General features: G+C 43.3%; 2 protein-coding genes across 2 annotated transcripts; both read left to right on the top strand.

The window, feature by feature from the left end:
- The first annotated feature begins 1016 nt into the window (after positions 1 to 1016).
- On the top strand, positions 1017 to 4028 carry LOC308081586 (lethal(3)malignant brain tumor-like protein 1). The gene is made up of 5 exons (XM_080457950.1): positions 1017 to 1313; positions 1422 to 1486; positions 1781 to 1954; positions 2042 to 2104; positions 2532 to 4028. Exons 1-5 carry the CDS (start codon positions 1187 to 1189, stop codon positions 2658 to 2660), a joined length of 558 nt encoding a protein of 185 aa, XP_080314076.1. The 5' UTR covers positions 1017 to 1186; the 3' UTR covers positions 2661 to 4028.
- Positions 4029 to 5022: 994 nt separating this feature from the next.
- LOC308081596 (uncharacterized protein) lies at positions 5023 to 9511 on the top strand. The gene is made up of 2 exons (XM_080457959.1): positions 5023 to 5216; positions 6867 to 9511. Exon 2 carries the CDS (start codon positions 6881 to 6883, stop codon positions 7754 to 7756), a length of 876 nt encoding a protein of 291 aa, XP_080314085.1. The 5' UTR covers positions 5023 to 5216; positions 6867 to 6880; the 3' UTR covers positions 7757 to 9511.
- Positions 9512 to 9854: the final 343 nt, after the last annotated feature.

Here is a 9854-nt window from a genome sequence, read left to right as displayed (position 1 = left end):
CTCTGGACAATTTCACCCTGTGTGCGTGCGTGCGTGCGTGCGTGCGTGCGTGCGTGCGTGCGTGCGTGCGTGCGTGCGTGCGTGCGTGCGTGTATATATAGTGTACTGGGCGGTCAAACAAATGTATGGAATGGCTGCATTTAAAAAAAAAGTTATGCAATTAAGGAAAGACAATAATTCCATTATGCTCCAACGTTAACACATTAACTGCCAAGACCGTAGTCCTACGGGCCGTTAAATCCAACTGTTAAGCGCCGAGACCGTAGCCCTACGGGCTGCGGTCTTTTCGCGCATGCGCGGTCCGGGTGCACTTTCGGAATTTTTTTGATCCACTTCCGTTTCCGGTTTGATGACAGGAAATAGAATTATTTGGGATCCGGTTTTCACGATCACGCCCGCTCCCATTCTACAGACGAAACTGAAACTCAATTCTCTTCCTGTAGTTTTTTCTCCTCGCATTTCACTGTTTAACGTAATCCGCTCTAACTCAAACATGGATGCCCCGTTTGACACGTGGTTTTCACTGGGAGATACAGGGAGATCGCGCGGATGTAAACAGACCGTGTAGCGCTCAATCTTAAGGATTTTAACAAGATCTATGGCGACATGAAAAAAAACAAAAAAACAACAAAAACACCTTGGCACTGGTGAGTACATTATGAGATTAGCCCTAGATGCTATGGTGTTTAACACCTTTACCGCCGGGCCCGTAGTTCTACGGGCCGTTAAATCCAACGGTTAAGCGCCGAGCCCGTAGTCCTACGGGCTGCGGTCTTTTCGCGCATGCGCGGTCCGGGTGCACTTTCGGAATTTTTTTGATCCACTTCCGTTTCCGGTTTGATGACAGGAAATAGAATTATTTGGGATCCGGTTTCGACGATCACGCCCGCTCCCATTCTACAGACGAAACTGAAACTCAATTCTCTTCCTGTAGTTTTTTCTCCTCGCATTTCACTGTTTAACGTAATCCGCTCTAACTACAGTCATGGAAGTCCGTTTGACATGCGGTCTTCACTGGGAGATACAGGGAGATCTCGCGGATGTAAACAGACCGTTCACGGCTCAATCTTAAGGATTTTAACAAGATCTATGGCGACATGAAAAAAAACAAAAAAACAACAAAAACACCTTGGCACTGTGGTGAGTACATTATGAGATTAACCTCTGGCGGTGGATGTGTTAATGTATGCCACTGTTTTCTGTGTTGCTAGGAAACCTGTGGTGGCTGAAGGAGAGCGTTCTGGACGCAACAGCCAGCCTGAGCCACAAGGTGGGGCTAGTGAGCAAAGCCAGAATGGAGCCAGACCAAAGCGGTAACTAACTAGTTTCTTGGAAATAACTCCTGTGTGATGCTGAAATGACAGAGACTATGTAAAGTTTTCAATAGAGGAACCTCTGACATTTCTTTATGGTTATTGCAGGTCTGCACCAGTTCCGAAGTATCTCAAAATGCACTATGTTAAAGAAGAGATTGGAGATGGTAAAGGTGTGTGTGTGTGTGTGTGTGTGTGTGTGTGTGTGTGTGTGTGTGTGTGTGTGTGTGTGTGTGTGTGTGTGTGTGTGTGTGTGTGTGTGTGTGTGTGTGTGTGTGTGTGTGTGTGTGTGTGTGTGTGTGTGTGTGTGTGTGTGTGTGCATGATTATTTGTTGTTTGAGAGAGAGACAAAGAAGAATGACATCATGTTACAGTGACACATTATGCAAATGCATCACAGCTCTCTCCTCTCCTCTCCTCTCCTCTCCTCTCCTCTCCTCTCCTCTCCTCTCCTCTCTCTCTCTCAGCCTCTCCAGACTCTATATCCCTTCAGCAGGCTCTCCATGAATCTGTTTTCTCCCCCTGGTATATCTGCCTCCCCGCCCCAGAGGGTGGCTCTCTGCTGGGACAAACATTGTCAGCTTCTCCCCGAGGTCTTGGGTCTTACCGCCAAAAGAGTGGCAACCTGGAGTGCCGAAGAGGTCAGACACATGCTCATTTATTTAAAAGAAAGACAAAAGGCACGCTCCATCCATGTGCATAACATGTCCTGTTTGTGTGTTGCTCAGGTGGCCAGTTTTGTCAAAGGACTCCCAGGTTGCAAAGAGCATGCTGCGACGTTTAGAACAGAGGTAAGTAGTTCATCACGATTACATATAACGGTAGACAGCTTATTTGAATTGACGACTGCTATTGTGTAGCAGCGTTACGCTATTGTAGCCAGCATGAGATAACGACTCGCCTACTGCGAGGGGACATCGAAAGAGATGATGTGTACAACTAACTGTACATTGTGTAGGATTTAGCCTAAATCTTGCAACTGGTCATGCTGTCCTCCAGCAGCTCTGCTAGGGAATTACTTCTGTGGTTCCCAAACGGTGTCCCATGAGACAATTTCAGCTGTACCTTGGGATTTTGTGACAACCATACATTATTAATGCAATATACACAACTATACAAAAAGTATTGAATGCTTGTTTTATTTAGTATACAGTATCAGTTCTTTGTTGTTGGCCAATGGCATGGAGCTAAACTACTTTCTCTGCATCTCTTATACAGCAAATTGATGGCGAAGCCTTCTTGCTTCTCACTCAAGCAGATATTGTTAAGATCCTGTCAATCAAACTGGGTCCTGCTCTGAAGATCTACAACTCTATCCTTATGCTGAAGAATGCTGACGAAGAGTAGGACTCGCCTCGGGGGTGGAATCACTTCCTCTTATAACACAAACTTCTCCAACTTCCCTATCATCTACACTTTTGGGTAAAGGATAAAGATTCAAAAGAAACCAGGGCTATCTATCACCCGTGAAGTTCTGTTACAGTTCAGGTAGAGACAAGAATGAGTGGAAGCCGACTACTGCCAGATTTCACCCATCTCGTCCCCAAGGCTCTCTCCGTGATGGACAGTACTTGTCGCCCTGAGGGAGAGTATTTACATTGTAATATAAGGATTCTTAATTTATATTGTATTCGTTTTCTGAATGACAATGAACGTAACTGCAGGCACCTTTAAGGCTTCTTATGATGTACAGTTTGTGTATTGGATTTATTGTCATTGCTCTGCTGCATTTCCCTTTTTATTTGAATCATCTTAAAAAGGTGCTTAAACCCTGAGCTCACAGAACAAGCTAAGTGTGTGATTTGTGGCTTTTTTTTAATACATCATGCAAAAACAGACTTGAGCAGAGTGCTTTTAGTATGGAACAACTAGATTGTTCACTATTTGTTTCTCCTCTAGATGGAGACATTGAGCTGCTCTTCATGTCCAGGGCAGAGGGTTTTTAAGGTTGTCTCCAGAGGGGGGTGGGTGGGTGTGTGTGTGTGTGTGTGCGTGCGTGCGTGCGTGATATCCTGGAGGAGTTGTGGAAAAAAATGATGAGAGAGAGAGAGCGTGTGAGCATGCATGACATGTGTGCCCATGAGTGTGCTTCAGAAATGAGGAAGTATCTTCCTGCCAGCCCCTGTATCTTGCATTTCCCATCACAGGATTATGTTGTGATTGATTTGGAAGGGCTAATGGTTAATGATCAAGTAAGAGAATTGCAAGCAAGGCTAGATAGTGCAAGACAATATGAGCCAGTTCTATTTTGTTTTTTCTATACGTTTGCTTTTGTGGAAAGGCAAAATGTTTTTGAATGTAAAAAAATATATATATATACTGTATATATTTCATTTAGTTGTTTTCATTACTATTTGTTTTCTGTCCTGGTTGATCTAATTGACCTCTTGGCATTGTGTAAATAGTATGGCTGCTGACAGTCATGGCAACCCCAGTAGAAATGACTCCAGAAAATATGCAAATAAATACTTTGAGCGGCAGGACAATTTGTAAAGATTTTGTGGAATACATAATACTGAATTTCACTCTTAACGCTAGATGCAATTCAGTTGGGATGTGTACATTAAATTGTTTATACTCAAACGGCTATTATTTAATTTATGGGTGTAAATGGTAGCCTATGCAACTTTGGCTTGTGAGGTTACTGTAGCTGTTTGCTGGAATGTGTGTGACTGGACAAAATAAACGAGATGCACACTAACTGTTGTTGACTAACTGTTGTAATGTGGTCATTACCTCAGACCTGCAACTTGCAGATCTTTTTACATCCTCAAATTCCCAGCAGGGCCTCACACAAAGCATGGGAAGTCTCTCCACACAACTTTCATTGCTCTGATATTTGCACATAGAAATAATAATAAATAAATAATCAATAGGCTAGATGCGAGCAATATTGTAGGCTAATTACAGATTTGGGGCTTGAATATAATTTCTTCATATTTGCCACTGACACTCACTCGCTCCCCCCTTCATCTGACAAATTGTTTTGTACAAACTAATAATAACTGGTCTCGTCGTGGGACTGGCCTGGACTCTCCGTTGATTCCCACGACCCTTAAACCACCAGTGGTGTGTAAAGTAACTAAGTACATTTTACTCAAGTACTGTACTTTTTAAGGTATTTTTACTTTACTGGAGTATTTCCAGTAAGGTAATATGTTTTCAGTACTTTTACAGTACTTCTACTCCACTACATCTCAAATATTGTACTTTTTTACTCCACTACGATACTTTGTTGATTTGGATTATTATTACAAAACATACATTAATCACTTCAGCCCCTATATTTCGGCCATTTTGAAAACTTGTGTAATGGGACATTCTGCATTATGAGTATTTCTATTTTTGGTATTTGAAGTACATTTTACCAATACTTTTGTACTTTTACTTGTAACAGATAGTATTTATGCATTGCAGTATTGATACTTAAGTAAAACATTTGAGTACTTTTTCCACCACTGTGAAGTAGGCTACCACACACATGCATGCATGCATTACAGACAGTGCACACGCACGCACGCATGCATGCATTGCAGACAGTGCACACACAACAATCCAGGAGAGAGAGAGAGAGAGAGAGAGAGAGAGAGAGAGAGAGAGAGAGAGAGAGAGAGAGAGAGAGAGAGAGAGAGAGAGAGAGAGAGAGAGAGAGAGAGCAGATCAGATCAGCAGCGTGCTGTACACTGGCTGAAGAACCACTGGATGAAAACATCTGAAGCCAGCAGGGACATGATGGGAAAGTCCTCCTGACTGATATACACATCTAAATGGGAGAGAAGATAAAGCTACTATTCTACAGATGATTAGACCACGGAACTTATTTTTTATTTGTTAATTCTTGTTAATTCTTATTTATTCTAACAATGCCGACGATCTACGACGGATGGACGTGAGATTGAAGACGTGAGTATGAGTAGCTTATTGTTCATCAACTTTATGATTGTAGGATACTATGCGTAGCGCATTCTGATTATAATATAAACACATAAGACGGTAAAGCTGCAGTCAGTGGTGTAAGTACATACTCAAGTACAGTATTGTTTACTTTACTGGAGTATTTCCAAATTTCAATACTTTTACTTCTACTCCCACTACATCTCAAAGGCAAATATTGTACTTTTACTCCACAACAATTATTTGAAAACTTTAGTGACTAGTTACTTTGCAGATATAAATGATTATATTATAAAACATACATTAACCACTTTAGACCCATTTTATACATCGGCTATTTGAAAATAGCCGATCTACAAGCTCACAATGCCTTGCATTGGGAGTTGTGAGCTTGTAGATCTGCTATTTTCAAACATTTTTGTAAGTTTACTTTTGGTAAGTATATTTTGATGCCAATACTTTTGTACTTTTACTCAAGTAAATTTTGGTTATCGGACTTTTACTTGTAATAGAGTTTTTCTATACATTGCTGTATTTATACTTTTACTTAAGTAAAAAATGTGAGTACTTTTTCCACCACTGCAGGCTGCAGTAGCTACGATGATACGTGTCAAGATAAGATAATGAAGGTGATGTTCCTTCCAGCATTAAGCAGGATGAAAACCTGATCAAGATGTTGGCTACTCAGTTTAGCAACTTTCCTCATCAACTTTTGATTTGCTTGATTTATTTATTTATTATCTCTAGCCCAACTGGGCTACTATATCCAAGAGTCCTCAAACATGCAAAAAACACTTTCATAGATACAAACACAAACAAACATTTGTACAAGTTAATCACTTAAAATCCACATTAATCCATCATTATGCAGCATACAAAATAGCAATAGCAAAATAATATTAACATTAAAACAGTAATTATGCACTGTAGGGAAGCCATGCAATGCACTTTATCATCATTAACTATATATCTATTGTTGCACATAAATTAACTTAAATATATATTTTTCAAATCCATTAGTAGCCAGTGGTGTATAGTTTATTCCACCTTTGACAAGCCTGATTCGAGAATACTCTTCTCTTCTACCAAGCTCTAATTTGGGTTTTGATAGGACATAATCTGTGCTCTGCCTGTATTCCTTTTCTCATTGACAGAATGTATCTTTTCCCAAAGGGTGTCAGTCATAAATAGCTCTTGGTTTCTCTGTATTAACCATTATTTCTATGGGGAATACAATTTTAATTAGCTTAATTATCTTAATTGTAGTCAAATCAGAAGTGATTTCATATGGTCTGGGCTTATTTATTACTTATTTTTATTAAATACAACTGATATAATAACTTTATATTAACCAACATCCATGGCCACAGTAGGGAGTTTTGTGAGTGGAGACACTTGAATTCCCCTAGAGGGACTTGCTAAAGTAGTTATTTCCTGTTGTGTACAATGCAAAGGAAAGCTCATATTAAACAAATTACATCTGTCATCCTGCCGGAACCACATTCTTATGCTCTGTCGTAAGATGTTTCATGCGCTGAAAATGGCAGATCTCCAAGCTCACAACGTGTTGCGTCGCGCAACGCTGTCGCACGGCAAAGTATCAATCAGGCTTTAACCCTTCATGTTTTGCTCTCCAATCCCCTCTACTGTCATTTCCAGTGTGAAGCTGAAGGATGACAGCAGCGGGGTCCAGTGGAACGGTCAGTCCTGTCTGTAGCCCCACCCACTCCCACTCATCCCAGTCACCAGCACGGTCAGCCTGTCCCCCAACATGCTGGCGCCGCAAGAGGAAAGAGAGGATTCTTCAGACCAGGCTGCCGCTGCACCTCCGCTCTGCTCCAGGGGTGTGGCTCCTGCTGGGTGTCAGCGTGGTGCTCGTAGGGATGTCTGTGGCGGTGGCCGGCTACGTGGTTTCCGCGCCCCGACCTGTGGGCGGCCGCGGCAGCTCTCACGCCGACCGAATGAAGCTGGCCGGGCCCGTCGTCATGGGCGTCGGCCTGTTCGTCTTCATCTGTGCCGCCACTCTCCTCTATGAGAACCGAGACCGCGAGCTCCTGAAGCTGGTGGCGTCCGATGACCTCGAGGACCTGAAGCCGGACAGCGGCTGGGAGGATTCTGAACAGCACGACGATAGCTGTCAGGACCGCCGTGAGTCAGTGGACATGGAGCAGGGATCCTGCAGCATTTCCTCCCACGCACGCTCGCCCTCCAACCAGATCCGGGGTCCTCCTCTGTCTCCCCGGAATAGACGCAACATCAGTAGCAGCTCCCCAGATGGCCAGCGTGGCCCATGGGAAACGCCGCCTCCGCCTGAGAATGGAGAGGCTCTGGGAGGGAGGGAAGGACCGGGGTCAGAGGGGAAGGTGGAGGAGGGGGAGGGGGGATCAACACGACTGACTCGAGTTCTGCACCATCAGGAGCCAACCTCTTGCTATCCCTCCTCCCACTGTCCGTCCCCTTCTACGTCCTCGGTACACTCTGACTCCTGCAACTCCAGCGAGATCAATTTTAACATAAGGACAGGCTTGCCCCCCAATGATGGACAATAACACATCAACCACATGCCTTTAAACTCTTACTTTCTAATCACAATGAAATACACACATGGAGATACATGGATGCTCAAAATGTTCCTCCTATTATTATTGGTGACCTTTCATTAAAACCCCAGCATCCGTATTGTGGGGAAATCCTTAGCAGGAAATAGCAGATCTACATAGAGCCCCTAAGGGACTCCGGTCAACCAAGTGTAGGGTTTTAAGTGGTTAAAACGGGCTGAATGTCTTGTATGCTTCAGAGTGGTGCAGTGGTGAGTGGTGAGTGGTGCTCCCTTTTCGCCCACCCAGGTTTGGTGGAGTTGAAACTATGCTGTTTGATGTCAGCTTGCCAGCTTGTTGTCTTTACTCTCCCCAAATCCCCAAAGTCAGAGTTTGACCGTATTTGGTCCTTGAGGAGGATTGCAAAAAGTTGGTTTGGTGCCATATTGGGAGATGGACACACACACAGTCACTCATTCACTCCCACTCCCACAGTCATGTTCACAAACACACACACACACACACGCACACACACACACACGCGCACACACACACACACACACACACACACACACACACACACACACACACACACACACACACACACACACACACACACACACACACACACACACACACACAGCTTTTGTGTCCCATGGGTTTTTGTAGGGAACAGAGCTTGATTAGAGGACAACCCAGATTAAAGTCTCCAATGAGCGTTTATATAATCTCACATTTTATTAATCTGAGAAAATGGCTTTTCGGTATAAGATGAGCACATAAGGACACGATCCACTCACACAGTCAACACCCACAAACATGCACCATGTTCAGTCTAAATATCGTTTGGTATTCCGTGCACATGCGAATGCAGACTCAAGCTGTTTTTAATTGTGACTCAACCTTTTTATGGTACACAGTGTCAGCCGCACAGCTTTGTCATTCTCAGGAGTCTGTTTAGGCTAGATGTTGAAGAATTGCAAACTTTGTGGTGTAGAGGCCGGGTAGAAAACAACAAGAACAACGGCGGTTGTTAGGAGTTATTCCTGACACGGCTGAGCGCACACATACGGTCCTCTGAGTCCTGTTACTGGAGGCTCACTCACCCACTGTTCTGACCTTTCATCTCTTCATCATCTGATTCCTACGCTTTATTCAAATGTGAAGCGCTTCGGAGCAGCTCGAATTTTCATCCTCTCAGGGCTCAGCAGAACTGCACAAAACAACAACAAAAAAGCAACAGGGAAGGTTCACAGCTATAATGATCCACTTTCTCATTTAGATTCAGGAATATATAACGTTGAGTAAAAACATAGTTTCCACAGGGCCAGCACGCAGACAAATTAAAGAGAGGCAGGGTGAGGCAGGGTGGGATTTTTAATTATCCCGAGCATTCTCCTCCAGCCGCTAATTACGCTGAGGATCAGACTGAGGGGTTTTTATAGGTATTTTAGAACTGCAGAGCATTTCCTCTGTTTGGGCCCATGCTGGGTTTCTGCCATCCAGATGAGGACTGAGACTGAAGATTGCAACAATCTGCAAGCCACAATCACACATATCACTCCGACAGCACTTCTCTCTCAGACACACAATGAAGCACTTTTATACGCAAAGATATGATGACATCGATGGATTGCTGATATGTCAGTAGTAGGATGAGGGAGAGAGATCTGTCGTGAGGGTTATGCCATTGTAAATCTGCATACAGTTTTTGTTTGGTTGTCAAATTGTAATCCGATGTTAACATCAGATTAAATTCAGATGTGTTATCTGTCCCTGACTCTGACCCTAAACTCTCATATGAACCTCTGAATCTTTATACACATACAAATGCAAGATGATCCAAGAATTCCTGAAGAGCTTATTCAGATTTGTGTGTGTGTGTGTGTGTGTGTGTGTGTGTGTGTGTGTGTGTGTGTGTGTGTGTGTGTGTGTGTGTGTGTGTGTGTGTGTGTGTGTGTGTGTGTGTGTGTGTGTGTGTGTGTGTGTGTGTGTGTGTGTGTGTGTGTGTGTGTGTGTGTGTGATTACATCTATTTGGTCAATATGTTTAGAAGCATGTTGTGTGCTATGCTACTCATCAGCACAGGTTTTATAGTGGACTAAGTATTG

The sequence above is a fragment of the Gymnoscopelus braueri genome (assembly GCF_963280865.1).
Source record: "Gymnoscopelus braueri genome assembly, contig: SCAFFOLD_200, whole genome shotgun sequence".
Taxonomy (NCBI): Eukaryota; Metazoa; Chordata; class Actinopteri; order Myctophiformes; family Myctophidae; genus Gymnoscopelus; species Gymnoscopelus braueri.
This window is presented reverse-complemented; position numbering and strand designations above follow the sequence as displayed.